The 25,375-nt window shown below is 44.2% G+C and overlaps 1 protein-coding gene across 3 annotated transcripts in view; it reads right to left on the reverse strand.

Annotated features, from left to right (window-relative positions):
- The window catches only part of LOC139598963 (protein FAM219A-like), a 269,866-nt gene that overhangs the window by 152,271 nt on the left and 92,220 nt on the right, over positions 1–25,375 (reverse strand). For 2 of the 3 annotated variants that reach the window (XM_071445889.1, XM_071445886.1), the window contains exon 2: positions 8,842–8,878. In XM_071445889.1, the coding sequence (XP_071301990.1) occupies positions 8,842–8,878 (37 nt within the window). Of the gene's footprint in view, positions 1–8,781; positions 8,879–25,375 lie in introns of all 3 variants that reach the window. The other variant, XM_071445885.1, reaches the window with a different exon arrangement.

The raw sequence follows: 25,375 nt of genomic DNA on the forward strand, positions 1-25,375 counted from the left end.
CAGCAGCTTCCCATGGTGAGACCTCTTTGCATACTGCCTCCCCCACAGTGGCTGTTCTCCATGGTGCCCCTCCTGCTGCGGCTCCTCCAGAGCCTGCCCCTCTGACCGTGGCTTCTTTGCTCCCCACTCCTCTCATAGTCACTCCAGCCTCTGCAGCCCCCACTCACCTAGAGGCAGTTGGCCCTCAATAGCTACCCTGGCTCAGTCTACTCTTCCTACCCAGGAACCATAAATCATGGCACATGGCAGATTCACAGCTTACACAAAATGCTGGTGCTGCTGCACATTACTGTCAAAATGCCAAGAGGACACATTGCAACATGGAGATCTGGCAGTTATTACTGCGTGCCCACCCGCTTACAAAGACTTAGGCTACTCTATTATCAGAGACCTGTGGAAATTGGTACAGGAGAGTTTGTTGTTCAGTTAACAAGTGATGCTGCGTACTCAAACTCCAGAACGCAGACAGGCTATCCTGGCGATATTTGTGATATCATTACCCAGAACTCTGTTAAAACTAACCTTGTATTTTCAGTGAGCTGTGGATTTTGACAGGAGTGTTTATTGGAGAGATTCAAGGCTAGCTGTGTGGATGTAGTGTCTTTCCGCATGTGCTGAGGCTGCTTAGCGCAGTCTAAATTCTTCAACAGAAATGCTGATATACTGCATGATTGGTAACACTTGCCATGTGGGATGTATACTGCCTTTTCAGGAATTTTTATTTAAAAATCTGATTGGACTGAATTAATATCAATTCTTTGCTCAGTTATAATGATGTTAGCTGTTACCATGAAAATTAGAAACTTATATACCTGGAAAAACATTTGCAAACTCAGTACCCTTAGAGCATCACTTATTGTTATGTGGCCCTTTAGAAAATTCGGTAGATCCCTCCTTGGAAATATTTCAAGTGGATATTAATGCAAAAGCAGTTAATGTTCAAGCCCAATGTCAAAACAAGTCATGATTTACATGGGTGAGGCCCATGCCACTCATAAATCAGGCATTCCTTTGCTCACTTGAAGGCAAACCCTGAATGTTATCTGCAGAGGCTATTCAAGAATTAGACATAATTAGCTCTTGACTCTCCACTGTAAAGGTAGGCAGAACTGTGCTGGCTTTGCCTGTTTGCTTGCTTTTTATCCCACAGTTTTAACAGGGTAATTTTATTGAGACTCTTTAGCCATGAAGAAACATGTGACATCATTTCAGATAGGTACAGTTATTTAGTGATTCTATTGTAGTTATTATTCCTTGCCACGTATAAATTGAAATTGAACTTGATATCAAAACAGTGTAAGTACATTGATGGACCACAAGTGCAGTAAACAGTAGCTCACTCCTTTAGAATCATCCATACCATGACTTTGTAGCTGTTTATATACATGCGCCAGTCTTAGACACCCACTGACCTAACTGAGTTACATGTGAAAAACTCATGGCAGTATTATATAACTAGGTCCTTGATGATTTATCCTTAAATGTTTATATCCCATTACCTTCAATAGTCCAAGCTCAAATCTATTGTACAGGCAATCTTGAAAAGCTGTCTTACCATCTGCAAACTGAGCAGGTCTGAAGTGCAATTTGCCAAGATATACAATGATGTCTTTTTCCTGAGGAAAGCTGCACTTTAAAAAACCCTAGCAAACTTATACTAGAACAGTACTGACCATGACCAAGCATTTTCAATAATATTTGCACTTACCATGAGCTATTCCCAAAAATAAATTATGTAAAATCATAACATATTTGCCACATCTTTATAATCTCTCCAGTAAATCCATGTTGCTGGAATTTCATTTCATCAAATCAGTCCTTTGCTTGCATATTGATCATTGATGTTTAACTGTGGTATGACAAATTTCCAGTAGCTTTTTTGTAAGGATGGAGTCAAAATGAGTTAAATTCTGTTGTATCTGAAACCTTTAAAGGAACACTCTCAACTCTGACTTTAGTTTTATTACATTTAAGTGATGTTAATTTTCAGTTCTGTTATGTTTCTGTTCTGTACAGTTTAAGTGATGTTAAGGTTCAGTTCTGTAAAGTTTAAGTGTTGTTAAATTTAAGTGATGTTAGGTTTACATTCTGTTAATTTGAAGTTCTCTTACATTTAAGTTCTGTTAAGTTTAATTTCTGTCAAGTTTAATTTCTGTCAAGTTTAAGTGTTCTTAAGTTTAAGCAAAGTTAAATTTAAGTGTTATTCAGTTTAAGTTCTGTTATTTTAAGTTCTGTTAAGTTTAAGTAAGTTCTATTACGATCAATTTCTGTTCAGTTTCAGTAATGTTAACTAAGTTCTGTTAGGTTCATTTTCTGTTGTGTTTAGGTGACGTTAGGTTTGAGTGAGTATAAGTTCAAGTTCTGTTGAAATCTGCTCCTTTAAATTACAAGATACAGTTCTTTTGTTATAGAGATAAGATGGAACTGACTGAAACAATTATGATGAAGAATTGGTAAGCAACTGTTTAAGAATATAAGTTGTGTAAAAGTATGTGAAGATGCAGATTATTAGATACTTAATTTCATTGAAGATTCTATGGGTATAAATGTTCTGCATTGCTCAATTAGGATAATTATTCACAACAATCTTTGCTGTTTTATCTCCCATAAGTAGCACAGAGGAATGAGTAACAATTCCAAATTATGGCTGTTATTAATTGTAAACTGTTTAGTGCTTTCTTTCTTGCTTTTATTTTACTTTATTGTCATATATGCATAGATGTGTGGAAAAATATAATCACTTCTTAGGACAGTTACTGTTGCTATATTAATGATTCTGAATATGTTGTTAATGTCATAGCGCGAAATCACTGACTTCATAATGGGCATTATCCATAAGATATTATTTGAGGTTTCACAAATGCATTCCTTTGGTTGTTTGCAGTTTGTTCATCGTACCATTGACTACTTAGCTAAAGATAAATTACAAAGCCAGCTGCTTTACAAACTTTCCCATACCATTGTGTAGCTATCTGCAAGACATGTATGATTTTAATAGACTTTCCCAACTGCTATTCATAGAGGCTTGTTTGAAGGATATGTTAGGGAGACCCTTCTAGTTAAGGCCTTGGCTCTGGCCAAGCCCTGGCCCTAGCTGGTCAGAAGTATGCCAACAGACCCAGGTGTTTTCTGCAATAAAATTGTACTCAGGTTACTTTGACTTGCCAATTTGGGCTTATAACAGCTGGATCCTCTTTTGAGGTAAGCTTGGAAGCCTTTCCCAGGGATGGTTCTCCAGGTCCTCATTGTGAAACAGGGCTTGCCAGATATTGCAAACTCTGGGTGACGGTACAGTATTTAGGCAATCGATGATGTATCATTCCAAATCACTATCCTTTCTCTTGTGTGCTAATGATTACATGTATTACCTTGCTTATTTTTTCTTGATGTGAGTTTATTGCTTTGTTACATGTATTGCTTTACTTTCATGTTGCCTTCACGTTCATAGTGAGAAACGTGCACATTGTCAAAAAAAAACAAAGAAGAGGGGAATATGGCTCCTCAAGAACATTTAGATAATGCAATATTTACACTAGAAATTTTGAAAGCAGATCATCAATTTTGATCCCTGGCAGAGCAATATTGCTCTGAAATTTGCATGTGTGGAACCAGTTTCTGAAAGTTTTACATAAAGATCCACAATTGGGTGTGCAATGGCAAGGTCTAGCTGATTTACTAACCTAGGAGAGAAGGTACACGTGTTTTATTGCCAACAGGTCTAAAGTGGTTACCTTCTTGTCTGGACAAATATAGATTGCCTCCAAGAAGACGAGGCCCAGTGAGAGGAAAAATGCCCTAATCACCATCCAGCCCTTGTAGCCAAGGCAGGAGCAGGCGTAGGACTGCCAGGACATGGCTGTGTCTGGAGGGAGGCTTACAGAGGCAGCCTGCTGCCTTCCTTGTGTCCCACTATACCCACCACCATGTTATTGTGTTCCTGCTGACCTTCTTCAGTTATTCCCTGTTCCATACTTCCAGAAAGACACCCAGTAATAGCAAAGTCAGCATTTCCAGCTAATGGACTCCCTCCTGCCTAAACAGCATGGCCCTTGAGCTCCAGCCATATGAACTTTGGAACAGTAGCCATTTACTTCCACTTCCTGGGGACATTGGACACTATCTTTTTGTTTTCCTATGCTGCAGGTCTCTTTGTCAGTGTCATGGTTGTTTTTGATGGGGTTTTGTTGATTGTGATCTGTATTCCATGTATCTTATCCTGTGTCCAGCAGATGACCAGTAATAGTATTAATAAGATAATGGCCTTACAGGTGCAGACTGTTTTGACATTAGAGTACATGAACCCTTTGCACAAAAAACAAAGAAAGGGGGTTATGTTGCGTATAGGTAAAACCTTACAAAATAAGAGCCTTGTTACCCTTGTAAAGCCATGGCTCAGGCCTGTTACTTCAGCTAAGGAGAAAAGGACTATGGGAAAGCTGGACTCAGCTGAATTAGAGGCAGAAAAACAAGTTATATAACTATTACGTGTTCACATCGTGGTTTATGGTGGTTGGTTGAATTACATTTGTTGTGCTTAAATGGAATGGAACTGATAACAGCCTAATTGCTTTGAAAGGCCTGGTTTTTGCAATAAAGAGCTTTCTCTTGCACCTGCCTGGGGACTCTGTGTTGCTCTGCTTCGTAACAAGGACTGCTGGGAAATTATTGAAAGGGGCTTGGTGAGCACTTCTGCCAGCTTTGTCAGTACTCTTGGGTGGATCCCATCTGGCCCCATAGACTTGTGTGGGTCTAAGTGGTGTAGCAGGTCACTGACCATTTTTCCCTTAGATTATAGAGGCTTCATTCTGCTCCCTCTCTCTCTCTTTCAGCTCAGCAGGCTAGATACTCACAATTAGTCTTACTATTAAAGACTGAGGCAAAGAAGGCATAAATATCTCAGCCTTCTCCTCATCCTTTGTCACTATGTTTCCCCCTGCATCCAATAAAAGATGGAGAGTCTCCTTAGCCCTCTTTTTCTTGTGAATACATTTATAGAAACAATTTTAATTGTCTTTCATTGTAGTGGTGCAATTAAGTTATTGTTGGGCTTTGTCCCTGCATAATTCAATGATAACTTTGTAGTCCTCCTGAGTTGCCTGTCCCTTCTTCCAGAGGTCATAAACTCTCTTCCATCCCTCCTGTGTTCCAGCCAAAACGCTATGTCCAGCCATGTTGATCTTCTTCCCTGCAGGTTTGTCTTTCAGCATAAGGACAGCCTGGTCCTGAGTTTTTAAGATTTCCTGCTTGAAGAATGTCCAGCCTTCCTGGACTCCTTTGCCCTTCAGGACTGCCTCACAAAGGATTCTGCCAACCAGGCTCCTAAACAGGCCAAAGTCTGCCCTCCAAAATCCAAGGTAGCAGTTTTGCTGACTCCTTTTCTTACTTCTCTGAGAATTGAAAACTAGATCATTTCATTCTCACTGTGCCCAAGATGACCTCCAGCCATCACATTACCCACATTCTTCTCTGTTCACAAACAGCAGGTCCAGTGGGGCACCTTCCTTAGTTACCAGCTGTCACAAACTTATCTTCCACACGTTCTAAGAGACTGTTTCCTCTCTCCTGTATTGTATTCCATCAGACATCTGGTAGGTTGAAGTCCCCACTGAGAATAAGGGCTACTGATTGTGAGACTCCTCCCAGCTGCTTATAGAATATTTCTGTCTCCAGTAGGCCTGGTATTATGTAGACCAACCCATGACCAAAAAACCACAAATTCTGCTGGTGACAGCAGTCACATAGCTAGGTATTGATCAGCTGAGTCTTTCTGTTTCTTCCAACATCATTCCTTGCAACTGAAAGGATAGAGGCAAAAAAAAACTTGTGCTCCTGATCCCTTAACCAGCTGTCCGAAGGCCCTGAACTCTCTTTTGATTGCCCGTGGACTTCTTACTGCAACTTTATCATTGCTGTTATGATTAAATTTTCTTTCCCAACTTGTTTTTGGTGTCAAAGTCATTAACGAACATATAAATGAAATGGCTGTTGGACAATTCCATTAGCAATGTCCTTTTTTCCTGATACTTTCTCCTTCAACACCACCTGATGTGTTTGAGTTCCTGGGCTTTTTAATTTCCTGACTCTGCTTGAACTCTTAATTTATAAAACTTATTTTTGTTATAGATCTACTTCAAATTATCTTTTCATTTAATTTGCGTGGATTGTACTTGTTGTCCTTGAATCCAAAACTATTTCCTATGATCAGGTCTTCTATATCATCTTTGTGACTTACCAAAGCCAAGTCTATAATAGCACCATTTCCTGACATGTTAGTGAATTTCTGGAGAATATTTTTATTTTTAGTGCCTAGAAATACAAGAACATCTCAGACTTACCAGTCATAGAATTAATTGCTTTCCAACCTGATTCCTGATGTTAAATTATACAAAACAACTGCTGCAGTCACAATTATCTCTCTAAAAATATTACAGAACTCTTTTGGCAGTGAAAAAGGATCATGGTGGCATATGGCATGCTGGAAGTGATAATCTTTTACTAAACTGCGAGTTGTGCTGTTATTAATACACACTGCTGCTCCCTGCATTTTCCTGAAAAGCAGCCACTGGTTTTCAGAGTGTTCATCACTGAGATTGCAGGAAAGATCTACTGTCCCAATGCATTCACTCATATCCTGTATCAGTAGCTCAAGGTCCTGCACTTTGCTGCATTATCTTGCTACATTTACATATTCATCTTTCTGACTTCTCCTCCCTAGCCACTCTTCCAGCAAGATCTTGCTTATTCAGCCACTTTATTTTCCTTTGCTGTCCATGGGCCTACTCTGTGACATTCTTTTCTGCACTGTGATGACCAGATTTGTGTGATTATTTAATTTATACTCAGTCAGAGCCTTGAGATTTCACAAGCACTTCCCAGCTTTTTCCTGGTGTTTCTTTAAGGTTTCTCTTAGAAATGAGGCCAACACCAGTGTTTGCAGGAGTACTCCAGGCCCTTAGGTGAAACCTATCTATCAGAGAACATGTCTTCATAATTATACACCAATGCCCAAACTTCCCCATATCTTCAAACCTTCGCTGTTTGCTGACCTTACCTGTGGTGGCTGAACAGCAGGCCTGTAAAAGCCTCACAGACTGAATTCTAACTTGAATCAACTGTACCAGTGAGAAATCTGTCAACCTTTCCTGAGAATGGAATCCTGTAATGGTAAAAACCAGCTTGTTTGCCTGAGAAAGAATTCTAGGACTGGGACTGTTACTTGCACCTGTATAAACTATTCTGAACCGTCCAAGAGAAAAAATGCAAACAATATCTAAAAACAGACACTTGCCAGCACGTAGGCATCTTTGGTGAACTGACCAATCCTTACAGGGTAACATCTAGTTATTGACCTATTAGAAGTTGGCATGATATGTTTGTAAAACTCTATAGAATGGGATGTGTGAGTAAACCGGGACCTTTTTTCACTGCATGAACAAGAGTGTGTCTTGTCTCTCTAATGCAAGGTCACAGAGACACTTCCCTGTCACTCATTTGGTAGTGGTCAGAGCTATTCCACTGAACATCTGGGCACCCACTTCTTTCAGAGCCTTACCTAGCATGGCATACAATCATAGAATGGTTTGGGTTGGAAGGGACCTTTAAAGGTCATCTAATTCAAACCTCCTGCAATAAGCAGGCACATCTTCAACTAGACTAGGTTGCTCAGAGCCCCATCCAATCTGACCTTGAATGTTTCCAGGAATGGGGCATTTACAACCTCTCTTGGAAACCTGTTCTAGTGGTTCACCACCCTCATAATAAAAAAAAATTCATCCTTATACCTAGTATGAATCTACCCTCTTTAAAACCATTATCCTGGGTTCTGTTGCTAAAGGCCTTATTAAAAAGTCTGTCCCAATCTTTCTTATAAGCCCCCTTTTTAGTATTGAAAGGCTGCAATAAGGTCTCCCCAAAGTCTTTCGTTCTCTAGGCTAAACAACCCCAACTCTCTCAACCTTTCCTGATAGAAGAGGTATTCCATCCCTGTGACCATTTTTGTGGCTCTCCTCTGGACCCACTCCAACAGGTCAACCTCAACCAGCTCCAGCAGCATCCTGTCAGTGTCATTTGTTCTGATATGAAGGATAACCAGGGGACTGCTTCCTGCTCCTATGTGAAATTTTCAAGACTTAGATTCCCATTTTTTTATTCATGCTCAGAGCAAAATGTACACTTCCTTTGATCTCTCCCCTGTCAGGTCTTTGAGTCTGGTGGCACAATAGAGGCTCAGATTTTGGAGACTGGACAGTCATGTGTGGATTGCTGTCCTCTTGTAAGCATTAGCTTTGTGAGGAAGTAGACTATTGTGCTAATATAATTCTGCTTCCAGAAATTCAAAAATATTGCTCAGAAATAGCATGAGTATTTCTATGTGAACCTTTACAAACCTTCAAACCCTCCAGCTTGCAGTAACACTGCTCTTCCTGGTAGTCCAAGTCTCTGATCCTTTCCCTTTTGTTTGCAGTTATCCTGTCTTCTCTTCTATACACTCCCTCTATATTATATTCTTTCTTTTCCTACCCAAACCCTTGATAAAAATCTGTAGGTTTAAAAAGCTATATCTTCCTTTCAAGGCATAGTTTTCTTCCTCTACCACAGCCTGTGATAAAGTGCCCTTGCATATTTGCAGAAGAATCACACTGATAAAGTTCTCTGGACTTGTCTGAGCTGAGCTGGCATGCTCAGCCATATACATGAAGATCTCCATATGGTCCCACAAGCACCTCACCATATTTCAGACCTTGGATTCGGCCTTTTTACTCTCCATCAGCAAAGACTCACCTAATTTCACTTGAAGTGGGGATGGCTTACAGTTCATGGCTACAGTCTCTCCTCTCATACCACAATCTCTGTCCAAAATAGATGCAGCTGTTGGATCCTGTTGAGAAAGAAAATGAAACAAAGCAATAATTAAACTAAAAGTTCTGCAGTCTGTTATCTGACTGTTAGGTGAGTCCATTCCCACCCACATTCAGAGGGAACAGAGAACATGCCAGTGTTTTGAATGGCTGAAACCTAGGGAAACCTAGACAAAACTTTGGAAGCATGTTTAGTGTGCTATGTTTAGTTTCCGGGGTACTGTAAGTACCCCAGAAAACACCAGATTTCAACATCTGGCTTATATGATAGATAATACTGAGAATATAATATAGAGGGTGGGTTGCCAGTTCAAATTCAGCCTGCTCTCGCAGTAGTCCAAAACAATTTCCATGTGATGACTTTGGGGTGTTGTATGAAACACATTTGCAGTTTCAGCTGAGTTCCAAGTGGACCAGTCTGCCTCATGAGTAAAACTAAAAAACTCATGACCAGCTGTGTTAAAGTCCATCTCAGAAGAAATAAGGACTAAATGAGTAAGAGAATTCAATCTCCAGTCCCTCTTGGAGAGGATTAAAGAAGTCTGTAGTTCCCAACCTGGATCTATTTGGTTTTGACTAACTAGAAAGATTTAATTTCAGTATCTGTCAGCACAGCATTTTTCACTGCCACTGAAATCCCCCTGAAAACCAAAGTTCCTCAAACACTGAGTCCACCCCATTATGCCTACTTGTAGGCAGCCTAATTCAGTTAGTTTTGTACTCTATGGTACAGCATAGCAGAGGATTTAGATATACAAAGTGCCAATTCAGGCAACTCCAGCACTGATGAAAATATGATTTTTGAGTAGTCTTGGGAATCCAGAGAGGTGCCAGATGACTGGAAGCTAGCTAATGTTGTCCCGATTTTCAAGAAGGGCAAGAAGGAGGACCTTGGAAACTACAGGTCTGTGAGTCTCAGTTCAGTGACCAGTAAAATAATGGAAAAGATTATTCTGGGAGGTATTGACAAATGGAGGACAACACAGCACTGGTCACAGCCAGCATTGCTTCATAAGGAGAAAGTCCAGCTTGTCGAACCTGATTTCCTTCTACAACAGGATAACACACCTAGCTGATCAAGGGAAGCCAGTAGATGCAATCTCTTTTTATTTCAGAAAAGCTTTTAGTATTGTGTCGCATAATATCCTTCTGGACAAAATGTCCAGCACACAGCTGGATAACCATGTTACGTGATGGGTGAACAACTGGCTCAGCAGTTGGGCACAGAGAGTCAATGGGGTTAAATCAGACTAGAGTTTGGTCACTAGTAGGGTTCCACAGGGCTGCATCCTATGCCCAGTTGTCTTTGATATCTTCATTAATGACTAGGATGCAGGACTGTCTTCAGTTGGAAATAGGTGTGTGTATTCTATTCCTATCTGTGGAGCTTTCTTTATCTCTTCCACAACCAATCCTCCCTCCAGACAGATATCTTCTGTTAATGGGCCATTGAGTCTCACTGCATGACTGGTAGAATTACATCATCCCATTGTGAGATGCTCTGCCCAGGGGGAGGAGTCAAGCATTTCTACCTAAATATAAAGTGAGATTTAGAACACCACAGGCAGCCTATTCCCACTGGATTCCTAGAGGAGCAGCTTTTTTCTCTACTGGATTCCCAGAGGAAGACCAGGCCCATCTACACCACCACTGGATCTTCAGAGGAAAACTCCACCCTTCTACATGATCACTGCTTCAACAAAACCACATCTGTCACTCCAGGAGGACTGCAGCCACCATTTAATCGGACTGCTACCAACACCCTGACCAACAGGGTGTCAGGTCGTATTCTGACTCTGTCAGTGCTGGTTTTTTTGTTTGTACTATTGCATTTGTATTTTTAGTTTTTCCTAGTAAAGAACTGTTATTCCTATTCCCATATCTTTGCCTGAGAGCCTTTTAATTTCAAAATCATAATAATTCAGAGGGAGAGGGTTTATATTTTCCAATTCAGGGGAGGCTTCTGCCTTCCTTAAGCAGATGCCTGTTATTTCAAACCAAGACAAGGACTCAAAGGAATACTAAGTAAGTTTGCTGTTGACTCCCTTAAGGACAGAGAGGACCTGCAGAGAGACCTCAACAAATCACCAACCATATAAAGTTTAACAAGGACAAGTGTGGTATTTTCTGAGACCCCCGTTGAAGGGAGGAAATGATGAATCTGACTCCATGTTCTTAGAAGGCTAATTTATTATTTTATGATCTATATTATATTAAAGAATGCTATACTAAACTACACTAAAGAATAGAGAAAGGATACAGATAGAAGGCTAAAAGAGACTAATGAAAAACTCGTGACTCCTTCCAGAGTCCTGACACAGCTGGACGGTGATTGGTCATTAAGTAAAAACAATTCACATGAAACCAATGAAGCAAGCACCTGTTGGTAAACAATGTCCAAACCACATTACAAAGCAGCAAAACAGAGGAGAAGCGAATCAGATAATTATTGTTTTCATTTTTGTTTGAGGCTTCTCAGCTTCCCAGGAGAAGAATCCCAGGCAAAGCGATTTTTCAGAAAATATGACAGTGACAAACAAGTGCTGAATTCTGCAACCAGGATAGGGCAACCCTGGATGTGTCTATAGACTAAGCAACAAGAGGCTGGAAAGCAGCACAGGGCAAAGGGACCTTGGGGTTGATGCCTTAAGTTTTAGCTTTTTATATTTTTCAGATTCTGTGCTGCCTAGGTATGTAGCTCTGAGCTTCATATTAAGTGTTTGTAAGCTCTCTTTACAGGGTACTTAGACAAAACAATCCTTTTCCAGCTTGAGAACCAAGAACAACTGTTACAAGCTTCAGGCCCAAAAAGCATAAACAACGGGGAACTGTCCTAGGGTGACGTTATGATGCTTGTATCCCCATTCATGTGTTCTGTTAAGGTTGGATATTATGTTCTGTACCTTTAAGACCGGCTCTGAAGCGGGAAAGTTTTGTTTTGGTTTTCTTATCAGCCTGGCGGGACACAGAGACTGCAGTTTTTGCTTTTGCTGCTTTTGCTTTTTGCTTTTGCTCTCTCGCTCTTGCTCGCTTTGCTTCTGCTTGCTTTTGCTCTTTAGCTAATTCAGCTAAACTGTCCAATTTCTTCCTGGACGGTTTCTCCTTTCCTTTTTCTGATCACTTGGAACCTGCTCCGGACTGGGACCTGAGAAACACCAAGATCCTGCACCTCCTGGCCTGCAGCAGCAGCCCCAGCGCCGGAGGGACTGAGACCAGAGTGACCACCCCCAGAGAGAGACTTTCTGAATTTGTCATCTTTTTTCAGAGTGGTGTCATCCGGTATTGTTCATTTTGTGTGCTGGGGGTGCTGTGCTTGTTAAATAAACAGGTTCTTTCCACTCCTCTCCGAGAAATCCTTCCCGAACCGGCTGGGGGGAGGGGCTGTGTGGGTTTGCTAACTGGAGGAGCCCTAATTTGGAAATTCTCCTCCAAATTTGCCCTAAACCTCGACAAAATCTTGGTGCCCAACGCTGGGCTCGAGAGAGTGAGTGGAAAAACCCTGTTTTGAGTGTATTTTGGTTGCCATTACTCTCTGTTTGAAGCAGTTAATAGCCATGCTTTTTGAATTGATGATGAGTGTTGGGGTGAAGGCTTGCATGTGCTTCTGGTCCCTAGGGTTTTTCGAGATTTTAATACCTCTGTGGTCCCTAGGTTTATTTTCCTATCCTGAAATAGTTGTAGTATTGTCCCTCATACGTAGTTTTTACAGCAGAGGGGCAGTGACCAGAATAGCTATCCTGCTGGGATTGATGGCAATGATGTGCAAGAAGTTTATAAACATGTTGGGGTCTGCTCCAGGTATGAATGGTTCTTGGCTATGGTTATTCGTCCAGTTTGTTAGAGGAGGAGCAGCAGGGAATGAGGCTTTTCAGCCTTTGCTTTCCTTCTTCTCCTATGAATCGGTTGCATCAGTAGTAAAGGATGTTCAGTTTCCCCTGAATGTTAGAGAAACCATCTTTCTTGTATTCAATCTGGTAACCTTCCTCTATACAGTCTGCTGTCTCTCCAGAATGAGGGCTGAGATTTCTAGACGGGCTGATGAGACCCCTGACTTAGGAGTAGACCCAGGGGTGAAACATCCTGAGTGGTGTGGGAAATGGGAGGAAATGGGCCACATCCTGAAGGAATTCTCCGACCCTATAGTCTGGGATTTTCCCCATAAACAAATTCAGAACCCAGCTGAGGTGGGGAAATATCTGAAAGAGAAATACCAGGATGAGCCTAAGGAGAGAAAGGTCATTGTGGTGAGCTGGGCCCTGGCATATGCTTATCGCACTCTGTTGGAGACTGTAGGACAGCAGACAGAGGCAGGGGGGCAGGGAGATAAATCAGCTATCCCAGTCACTCAGGCTGCCGCCAACACCACAGGCTCAAAGCCAGCAGCCAAACCAGATAGTGAGCCTAAGCCAGCAGCTAAACCAATGGCTGTTGCTACCAGTACCAGAAGTGGGAAATGCACAGACAAGACCAATCGACCAGTGGATGATGATGATGATGATGATGCAGCAGAAGGAACCTCAATGCCTCCTGACATAAAATCAGGAGTCAAAGCAGCAGGTGCAAGACCAGATGCAAATATTGAGTCCTTTTCCCTGAAGGACCTTCGTGGCTTACGGAAGGATTACACCCGACGACCTGATGAATCCATAATTAGTTGGTTAGTCCGTCTCTGGGATGCTGCAGGCGAGGCTACAATTCTGGATGGCACAGAAGCGAGGCATTTGGGATCCCTGTCACATGATCCTGTCATTGACCAAGGAATGATGAGGGGGGCAAACCCTCAGAGCCTCTGGGCACGGGTCTTGGAAAGTGTTGCACAAAGATACCTGTGTGCAGATGATCTTTATATGCAACAGACACAGTGGAAGACCATAGAGCAAGGGATCCAACGCCTGAGAGAGATGGCAGTGGCAGAGATTATCTTCTCAGATGATGTGACAACTAGGAACCCAGACTTGGTGCCATGCACGTCTGTGATGTGGCGGAAACTTGTGCGACTTGGGCCACACGAATATGCTTCTGCCCTAGCCATAATGAAGCGGGATGAGAGGGACGAGACTGTGCTGGATATGGCAAGGAAGCTCCGAGCATATGCAGATGCTGTGCATGGCCCAACACATGCCAGAATTGCAGCGGTAGAAACACGTCTGCAGAACTTAGAGGATAAGATAGAGGAGAATCATAAGAAGCTCAGAGAGGAGATTAAAGAAGACCTTCTCCAAATCTCAGCAGTACAGATCAGAGGTTCTGGTATCCAAGGCAGACGTTCCCCAGATGGCCAGAGAAGGTACACCCCACGAACAGAGCTGTGGTTCTACCTGCGTGACTGTGGAGAAAATATGAGGAGGTGGGATGGAAAACCTACTGCTGTTCTGGCACGACGGGTGCGTGAATTGAAGGAAGCCACCAGGAAGAAAGCAGCTCCAGTTGCCCGTAGCCGAACCGCCAGGTATGATGCTGATGATGCCACGTCTGATCCCCTTGAAGGAACATCTAAGACATATGCCCAGGGAAAGAAGGATAACCAGGCTTAGAGGGGCCCTGCCTCTAGCCAGGTAGAGGCCAGGGAAAATCGTGTTTTCTGGTCTGTGTGGATTCGTTGGCCTGGCACATCGGAACCACAAGAGTATAAAGCTTTGGTTGATACTGGCGCACAATGTACATTAATTCCGTCGAGACATGTGGGGACCGAGTCTGTTTCTATTGCTGGTGTGACAGGGGGATCCCAGGATTTCACTTTGGTGGAAGCTGATGTGAGCCTCACTGGGAATGAGTGGAAGAAACATCCTATTGTGACTGGCCCAGAGGCCCCATGTATTTTGGGCATAGACTACCTTCGAAGTGGGTATTTCAAAGACCCAAAAGGACTCAAGTGGGCATTTGGGATAGCTGCTGTAGAGACAGAGGGCATCCAGCAATTGAACACCTTGCCTGGGCTGTCTGAGAATCCATCTGCAGTAGGATGTCTGATGGGAGAAGATCAACGAGTGCCAATTGCCACCTCCATAGTGCATCGACGACAGTATAGAACTACTCGAGATGCTGTGATCCCCATCCATAAGATGATCCGAGAGCTGGAGAGCCAAGGGGTGGTCAGCAAGACCCACTCACCCTTCAACAGCCCCATTTGGCCTGTGCGAAAATCTGAAGGAGAATGGAGATTGACTGTGGACTACCGTGCATTGAATGAGGTGACTCCACCACTGAGTGCTGCTGTGCCAGACATATTAGAGCTCCAGTACGAGCTTGAGTCCAAGGCAGCGAGGTGGTACGCCACTATAGACATTGCCAATGCATTTTTCTCCATTCCTCTGGCAGCAGAATGCAGGCCTCAGTTTGCTTTCACGTGGAGGGGAGTGCAGTATACCTGGAACCGACTGCCCCAGGGGTGGAAGCACAGTCCTACCATCTGCCATGGACTGATCCAGACTGCACTAGAAAGGGGTGAGGCTCCAGAACATCTGCAATATATTGATGACATCATTGTGTGGGGGAACACAGCTGCGGAAGTGTTTGAGAAAGGAAAGGAAATCATCCAAATCCTCCTGGGAGCTGGTTTCGCCATTAAAAAGAGCAAAGTAAAGGGACCAGCTCGTGAGATTCAGTTCCTGGGAGTGAAGTGGCAAGATGGACGGCGTCAGATTCCTACAGACGTCATCAACAAGATCACAGCAATGTCTCCACCCACCAATAAGAAAGAGACACAGGCTTTCCTAGGTGCCATAGGCTTTTGGAGGATGCACATTCCTGAGTATAGTCAGATCGTGAGCCCTCTTTACCTGGTCACCCGCAAGAAGAACACTTTCCACTGGGGCCCTGAGCAGCAACAGGCCTTTGTCCAGATCAAGCAGGAGATAGCTCATGCAGTAGCTCTTGGCCCAGTTAGGACAGGACCAGATGTGAAGAACATGCTCTACTCTGCAGCCAGGAACCATGGCTTGTCCTGGAGCCTTTGGCAGAAGGTGCCTGGGGAGACTCGGGGTCGACCACTGGGATTTTGGAGTCGAGGCTACAGAGGCTCTGAGGCCAACTACACTCCCACAGAGAAGGAAATCTTGGCTGCCTATGAAGGAGTCCAAGCTGCCTCAGAGGTGATTGGTACAGAAGCGCAACTCCTCCTGGCACCCCGACTACCAGTGCTGGGGTGGATGTTCAAAGGCGAGGTTCCTTCCACTCACCATGCCACCAGTGCCACATGGAGCAAGTGGATTGCTCTTATCACTCAGCGCGCCCATATAGGTAAACTAAATCGCCCTGGGATTTTGGAGGTAATTACAAATTGGCCCGAAGGTGAGAATTTTGGTGTCACAGATGAAGAACAAGAACCAGTGACACGGGCTGAAGACGCTCCTCCATATAACCAACTGCCCCCAGAGGAAACACGCTATGCTCTTTTCACTGACGGTTCCTGTCGCATCTTAGGGATGAACCGGAAGTGGAAAGCAGCGGTATGGAGCCCCACACGACAGGTTGCACAAGCTACTGAAGGAGAAGGTGGATCAAGTCAACTTGCAGAACTCAAAGCCGTTCAACTGGCCCTGGACATTGCAGAAAGAGAGAAATGGCCAAAGCTCTACCTCTACACTGATTCATGGATGGTAGCCAATGCTCTGTGGGGATGGCTGGAGAGGTGGAAAAAGGCTAACTGGCAGCGTAGAGGAAAACCAATTTGGGCTGCTGATGAGTGGAAAGATATTGCTACCAGGGTAGGGAGGCTACCTGTGAAAGTCCGCCATGTAGATGCCCATGTCCCCAAGAGTAGAGCCAATGAGGAGCACCAAAACAATGAGCAGGTAGACCAGGCAGCAAAGATAGGGGTGTCAAAGATAGACCTAGATTGGGAACACAAGGGAGAGTTATTCCTAGCTCGATGGGCCCATGATGCCTCAGGCCATCAGGGCAGAGATGCCACCTATAAGTGGGCAAGAGACCGAGGGGTGGATTTAACCATGGACAGTATTTCACAGGTTATCCATGACTGTGAGACGTGTGCTGCCATCAAGCAGGCCAAGCGAGTGAAGCCCCTGTGGTACGGTGGGCGATGGTCCAAGTACAAGTATGGGGAGGCCTGGCAGATAGACTACATCACACTGCCCCAGACACGCCAGGGCAAGCGCTACGTGCTGACCATGGTGGAAGCCACCACTGGATGGTTGGAAACCTACCCTGTGTCTCATGCTACTTCCCGGAACACCATCCTGGGCCTGGAAAACCAAATCCTGTGGAGACATGGTACCCCTGAGAGGATTGAGTCAGACAATGGGACTCATTTCAAGAACAGCCTTATCAGCACCTGGGCTAGCGAACATGGCATTGAGTGGGTGTACCATATCCCCTACCATGCACCAGCTGCAGGCAAAGTGGAGAGGTACAATGGACTACTAAAAACCCAGCTAAAAGCTTTGGGTGGGGGATCTTTCAAAAATTGGGAGCAGCATTTAGCAAAGGCCACCTGGTTAGTTAACACCCGAGGTTCCACCAACCGAGCAGGTCCTGCCCAGTCTGAGTCCCTGAATGTAACAGATGGAGATAAAGTCCCAGTGGTACGTGTCAGAGGTTTGTTAGGGAAGAATGTGTGGGTCAATTCTGCCTTGAGTACAGACAAACCCATTCGTGGGGTTGTCTTTGCTCAGGGACCAGGTTGCACATGGTGGATAATGCAAAGAGATGGAACAACACGATGTGTACCACAGGGAGATCTGATTGTGGGGTGAGAAATAAATGCATGATGTGTGGTAGTATGTTGATGATATGGGGATAAGGGGTGGAATGTCCTAGGGTGACGTTATGATGCTTGTATCCCCATTCATGTGTTCTGTTAAGGTTGGATATTATGTTCTGTACCTTTAAGACCGGCTCTGAAGCGGGAAAGTTTTGTTTTGGTTTTCTTATCAGCCTGGCGGGACACAGAGACTGCAGTTTTTGCTTTTGCTGCTTTTGCTTTTTGCTTTTGCTCTCTCGCTCTTGCTCGCTTTGCTTCTGCTTGCTTTTGCTCTTTAGCTAATTCAGCTAAACTGTCCAATTTCTTCCTGGACGGTTTCTCCTTTCCTTTTTCTGATCACTTCGAACCTGCTCCGGACTGGGACCTGAGAAACACCAAGATCCTGCACCTTCTGGCCTGCAGCAGCAGCCCCAGCGCCGGAGGGACTGAGACCAGAGTGACCACCCCCAGAGAGAGACTTTCTGAATTTGTCATCTTTTTTCAGAGTGGTGTCATCCGGTATTGTTCATTTTGTGTGCTGGGGGTGCTGTGCTTGTTAAATAAACAGGTTCTTTCCACTCCTCTCCGAGAAATCCTTCCCGAACCGGCTGGGGGGAGGGGCTGTGTGGGTTTGCTAACTGGAGGAGCCCTAATTTGGAAATTCTCCTCCAAATTTGCCCTAAACCTCGACAGGAACTGAAGAGAGCAAACAAGGAGGATGGAACTTCATAACCTGAAGCTATAATTGGACAATTACCCCAATATGAAAATGGACCAAAACTTATAAAAGTGTAAAACTTTGTAACTGGTCATCCATTTTGTGACCATTTTGGGTCTATCTTGGGTGTAGCCCTGGCCAGGCTCTTGTACTGCCCAAGGTGTATCCTTTTAGGCCTTTTAATAAACACCTACTTTATTATTTTCACTCTGTTTAGTCTCTGTTCCAGGTCAGCCTTCTCAAGACATCAGGGTCCTGGTTGATGGCAAGTTGAATATGAGTCAGCAGTGCCCTGTCAGCCAGGAGGGCCAACTGTGTCCTGGGGTACATCAAGCACAGCATCATCAGCCAAAGGAGGTGATTGTCCCCCTCTGCACTGGTAAGGCCTCACCTCGAGTACTGTGTGCAGTTTTGGGCACAACAATATAAAAGACATTAATCTATTGAAGAGCATCCAAAGGAGGGCCACAAGGATGGTGAAGGGTCTACAGGGGAAGCCTTATGAAGAGTGGCTGAGATCACTTGGTTTGTTCAGCCTAGAGAAGAGAAAACTGAGGGGAGACCTCATGGTGGTCTTCAGCATCCTCACAGTGGGAAGTGGAGGGGCAGGCACTGATCTCTTCTCTCTGGTGATCAGTGACAGGACTCGAGAGAATGGCCTGAAATTGTTTCAAGGGAGGCTTATGTTAGATATGAAGAAAAAGTTTTTCACCCAGAGGGTGGTTGAGCACTGAAACAGGCTCCCCAGGGAAGTGGTCACAGCACCAAGCCTGACAGAGTTCAAGAAGCATTTGGACAAAGCTCTCAGGCACATGGTGTCATTCTTGGGTTGTTCTGTGTGCGCCAGGAGTTGGACTAGATGATCCTGATGGGTCCCTTCCAACTCAGCATATTCTATAATTCTGTTTTATGATTCTATGATATTCAAACTCCTTTCATGGCAAACATCAAACTTCTTGTAACTGTCTCTATTTAGCACCATATTAAATAAAATTGGTTTTCAAACACATTCACTTCTTCCCACTAGAAGCTAGAAACTAAATTAAACATGGAGATATATATATATATATATATATATATATATATATATATATATATATATACAGGATGTGTAAGTTGGTAAGTGGCAGGCCACCACCTGTGTCCAGGCTTCCCAGATAAGAACCTTTTCTCCAACAGTCTGGGAAGAGGAAATATACAGCTGCTTTTCAAAAACATGACTCCAAGAGCTGGATGCTTCCTAGTAGTACTGAAGAAAACTAAGTCCTTGGAGACTGTAGGAAAATGACTGAGGACCCTGTGGACAGGTAACTGGGGATACAATTAGAAGAAACTGAAGAGTTGTATTGGCATCTTAACAGGAGTTATAACAGTACAGAAATTATACAGTAAATCACTTGTTGCTCCCTGGATGGAATGTGGTTGGCATGACTTGAAACCTATTCCATGATGATTCCCCATACACACACATCTGCAAAGGGTGATGGAATGGAGGGTTGGAGCAGAGTGGAGAAACCATGGCCAGACTCTGGAAATCCTTGCAGGGAAGGGAACTCAATGATACTTTACAACTGATAAACCACATAACACCTGTCAGTCAGGGGCAATAGGGGAAGACATCCTACTGCTGAGCCAGCAACTGTGGGGAAATTCCTCTCCTTAAATGAACTTGCTTTATTAACGCCTAATAATAATGCACACCTCCATCCCAAAGTTACCTGCCTCCAAGGTATGACCACCCCTCACTGGGCATGCGCTCTATATTCTTTTTGACTGTATCTTTAAAAGCGAAGCTAAAGAATTTTACACCAATCAGTAACAAAGGTATGCGTGACTAGAGTCACTCAAGACTCATCTAAACACAATAAACACAAAGAAATAGTATAAAAATCAGTTGAGAATGGGGGAAAAGTTAGGGAAGACTCCATTATAACTACTGGGATCAGTTGATGGGCTGAACCTGTCTTCTCCCCCATATGGATGCCTATTGGGTAAGAATCATACTCTATGCGTGTGCTAAACATTTTATTGAAAATAAGAGCTTGCCTCTTGTGTTGGTTTTGCATGGCTTGGTTTTTTGTAGCAGGGGGGCCACAGAGGTGGCTTCTGTGAGAAGCTGCTAGAAGCTTGCACCATGTCTGGCAGAGTCAATCCCTGATGGCTCTGAAGATGGACATGCTGCTGGCCAAAGCTGGGCCAATTAGAAAGGTTGGTAACACCTCTGTGATAAACATATTTAAGACGAAAATCAAAACAAAGTGGGCCACATGCAATTTTTTCTTCTAGTCAGAGAAGAGGAGGAGGTGAGAACATGTGAGGGAAAACAACATGGAGACACCAAGGTCAGTGAAGAAGGAGGGGCAGGAAGTTCTCCAGGTGTCAGAGCCGAGATTCTTCTGCAGGTCATGGTGATGACCATGGTGAAGCAGGCTGTCCCCCTGCAGCCCATGGGGATCCATGGAGGATGCAGAGATCTACACGCAGCCCATGGGGGAGATGCTCATGCTGGAATGGGTAGATGTCTGGAGGAGGCTGTGATCCAGTGGGAGACCCGGTGGAGAGAGAGGGCCCTTGCTTCCAGACTGAAGCAGCCTGTCCTTGGAGGACTGCACCGATTGGAAGAGTGACCCATGCCACAGCAGTTTTGGGAGGACTGTGTGCCCGTGGGAGGGACTCGCATTGCAGCAGTTTTGGGAAGACTGCTGCTTGTGAGATTGGAGCCGCACTGGAGAAGTTCGCAGAGAACACTCTCCTGTGGGAGGGACCTCACAGTGTAGCAGGGGAAGGACTCCTCTCCGTGAGCAGCCAAAGAAAACCTCGTGTGATGACCTGACCAAACCCACGTACCCTGTCTCCCTGCCCTGTCAGTGGGAAGGAGAGAGCAGGCTGGGGGAAGAAAAGATGTTTTAAGGGCCTATTTTACTTCTCATTATCCTACTCTGACTTTGTTAGTAATAAATTCACTTTGCAACTTTAAGTTGAGCCTGGTTGAAATATTTTCTCACGGTCCTTAGCTCATGAACTCTTCTTTAATTTTTTTTTCTCCTCTGACCAGCTGTGGCAGGGAAGGGTGAGTGAGCAGCTTTCGTGGATGCCTGGCATTGTGCCAGTGTCAAACCACGACACCTGCATATTTCTTCAAGTATATTTTTGCAGTCAGCCACTATCACCAACAACCTTTGAACCTTAACCTGTCATGATTTTATATTAATAGAGTGTTATTACATAAACTGTTTGTGTGAATCCTTTGTGGACACTGGCAGTTGCCAGCAGCAGGTAACACTAATAAAGACCTGCTGAGGGGTCTCCCTTATGCTGTTGATGTGTTACTCTAATTAAGTCAGTCAAACCACACTCCTATCTAATAGGACAGCTCAGTGAAGGATCCCTCTAACGGGACACTGACAAACTGGTCAGGCACAAGGGTCTCAACTTTCCTGGGATGCTGACAGACAAATTAAACACTAAGGGTTGAGTAAATCTTCCCACACTAAGGGTCAAGGAAGCCTCCCCTTGTCAGACCACAGACCCTCAATCTGCTGGCTGCAGGAAGGCATGGGATTAGACATGTTATGTTAAATGATGGTGCAATGGCCAGATATTGCCTTCTGTGGTGGTGCAGTCTAGGACTGGAACATATGAGGTCCCACATGGAAGGAACACACAACCAGCAGTTCACGTCAGGGAAAGGGCCAAGCCACCTGGACTAGCTCAGGCTCAAACGGTTAAAATTCTACTTAAACTCTTTAAATGAAAACCAGACCCTATTTTTCTTACAAGTTGATATACTGACTGTAGCTTATCCTTGTGGGTAACCTTCCAGTGACATTAGACATTCATGTGCATGAACAGCAGGAGGTGAGAAATGTTCTGAGGTGCCTTTGAGGATCTGGACTCTGGTCCTGGACCAGAGGACTCTGCTAGAACAATGTCAAAGCTGGGCTCTAGAGCAAACAAATAGAAAGGGCTTCCTAGACCACCAGAGAAGAGGAGGGTGATTTTCAAAGAGTGATTTATTCCATTCTACGTTAGACATTCATCTTAAAAGGAGACAAGTCCATCCCTGGAGATGTGTCTTCCTTTCCCCCTAGTGACTAGAAAGGTCTGGAAACTGGTAGAGACTGCATCCCTGCCCCTGCCCCTGGAGATGGGGATGATTAAAGACATACCAGCATGATAGTGGAGCCCTGGAAAATGTTAAAAATAGTCTTTGAAAATATTGGGCTTTGTGTTTTCTCAGATCACTGCACCTGCGTAAGCAGTATGATAAAAGATATAATTGTTAGATGTGGTGATTGTTTAGTAATTAAATATAATTATTATATAACCATAAGAAGAATCGTGAGAAACTATGTTGGAAATTTAAAGGGGGGCTATGTTTAGCTGAAATCTGTGTATACAATAGAACAATATAAGTTTAATAATTAACATGAAAGTTATGTAATTGTCATGGTTTGACACTGGCACAATGCCAGTGCCCCCATGAAGATACCCTCTCCCTGGTTTCTGCTGTGAGACGTGACCAGGAATAAGCAAAGCAGGCTCCTACTTAGGGAAGAAAAAAAACCAAAACTTTATTAACTACACTCCAACTACAGATAAAAAGGAACACACAGAGGGAAAATGAAAACCTTACAAATACATTTCCTCCTCCCCCCACCAAATTTCCAACACAATACATCTATTTCCCAAATCACCAACTCTTAGTCCAGCACCACTCTTCAAACAATCAATCCTCAGTTCATCAAGAGGAGAGGAGTCCTTCTTGTACCATGGGCTTCCCCTGGAAACACAGCTGAAGCCTCATGTGTTTCCATGTCACTCGTGGCACTGCCCGGAGTACATCTGCCGTCGTGACCTCTTCCTTTCATATCCAGTGCTCTCACCACTGAACACGGACCAGAGCTGCTTCTAGGGTTGTCTTTTTAAGGATGCACTGTCCCGATCCAAAAAAGGCACAGTCTCTCCTTTGGGACACCTGTCCCTCCCCATATTTTTTCACCCCCTGGGGCCGAGGGGCACCAACACTGAACCCTCTTGGTTCTGAGGCATTTCCTCCCCCTAGAATGCAGTCTCTGTATCACAAGGAACATGAGTCTGTCCATGGCTGTACAAAAAGAGTCCAGCAAAAGCCACTCCATCATCTCTTCCCACTAGGATTCTTCTCTACTCTTCCACTATTTCTCACTCACCCAGACCTCTCTCACACTTGCACATTTCCTTCCTCATCTTCCACTCTATCTTCTAGGAAAAGTCAATGTTCTTTAAAGTTCTCATTCTCCGAGAAGGGGTTAAAAGCTCCTGCAAGCGGCCGGCTGCACCCCCCCCATCTTCTCCTTCTCAGCAGTGCTGCCGGCACAGGCCCATGTTTATCAAGTTTCAAGGTAAAAGTCTCAGGCAGCGGCTCTCTTTTTCTCTCTCTCTGTGTCTCTCAGGGGGGGCTGCCCGATGGCTCCCAGTATCTCTCTCTCTCTCTCTCTTCCACCCTTCCACCCCCGGGGTCAGGCCTACCTCTCCCAGCCACATGGCTTTTCCCCTCCCCCTGCCCAGCCAGCAGCTGGGCCGGGGGAGAGACCTGAACTCTTTCCTGCAGGAAACCCAAAAGGACCCTCCCAGGGGAGAGCTCTGCTTTTAACCCCGTGTTCTCAGAGGCATGTCCAATGTCCTAATGGCCAGCTTAAATGACAATATTAAAGTCTGAATATCCATTGGCCAAAACACAGCATCCCAAAAAACACATTTCCTGTGAAACCATCACAGTAATGATAGAGTATAAAACACGTTCACCTCGAATGTATGGTCGGAATCAGATTTGGGTGGAAATTACCCAGATTCCCAGAGCTCTTGAATAAAAAGCACCGCGTATAATCGCTTATGTGATTATGTGTTTTTGAACGCTAACAAGCAGAGTCCTTAACAATGCCTGTCCACACCAGGAATTCATTTCCAAGGTTTGGAATTATGCTTTTCTGCCTCAGCAGCACTGCTCCTCTACAACAGAACCCACAGAGGAACATGCTATTATCACTGCAAAAGAGACTCACAACTAGGGTAGAGGGATCACAAAGAACCATCAGTCTGGGCAATCACCACTGTATACATCGGCCAGGTCCATTTCCTCCAAAGAGTAAAATGGAACCAAAAGGAAACTGAACTAGGCCAGAGACAGCATCTGCAGTGCCAGCATGTATCTATCCCTGGTCCAGGAGCATCAAGGCAATGTCTTATTTCCCATCACTTCATATGCATTCTGTAGCAATGAACAATCCCTGGCTGTGGGAAGACAACTTGGCTGGAGTGCCCTCTTTGAATGAACATGCTCTGCTTCTGTGCATCCTGAATAGATGCATTTCCCTCTCTATAGCTCGTCCACCCAGAAAAACATTTACTTGACTAATTAGCCCCTTGCTTATGAAAGCCTATGAACACACTGAGACACCACAGGCTTTTGTTATTGAAATTCACTTGGCAATTCTGACAGTTTTTACAAGCTTCCCTAGACTGATGCTTTCAGTTCTGACCCCAACATCAAAATCTCAGCTTTGTGGTGTGACCAGCCCTGAGCCAGATGATGAAAATAGACTAGACTAGAATAGAATAGAATAAAATAGAATATTTCAGTTGGAAGAGATCTACAGTGACCATCTGGTGCAACTACATGACCAATTCAGGCCTGATCAAAAGTTAAAGCATGTCATTAAGGGCATTGTCTAAATGCCTTAAACACTGACAGGCTTGGTGCATCAACTACCTCTCTAGGAAACCTTTTCCAGTGTTTGACCACCCTTTTGGCAAAGAAATGCTTCTTAACATCCAGTCTAAACCTCTCCTGGCACAGCTCTGAACCATTCCCATGCATCCTCTCAGTGGACACCAGGGAGGAGAGATCAGCACCTGTAATGAGTTGACTCAGGCTGGATGCCAGGTATCCAACAAAGCCTTTCTATCACTCCCTTCCACAGCTGGACAAAGGAGAGAAAATATAATGAAGGGTTCATGAGTTAAAGACTGGGAAACATCACTCACCAAATGCTGTCAGGCAAAACAGACTCAAATTAAAGATATTGATTGAATTTATTACTAAAAAAAAACAGAGCA

This window comes from Agelaius tricolor, unplaced genomic scaffold, assembly GCF_023055355.1.
Source record: "Agelaius tricolor isolate 1412-34295 unplaced genomic scaffold, bAgeTri1.0.p SCAF_21, whole genome shotgun sequence".
NCBI lineage: Eukaryota > Metazoa > Chordata > Aves > Passeriformes > Icteridae > Agelaius > Agelaius tricolor.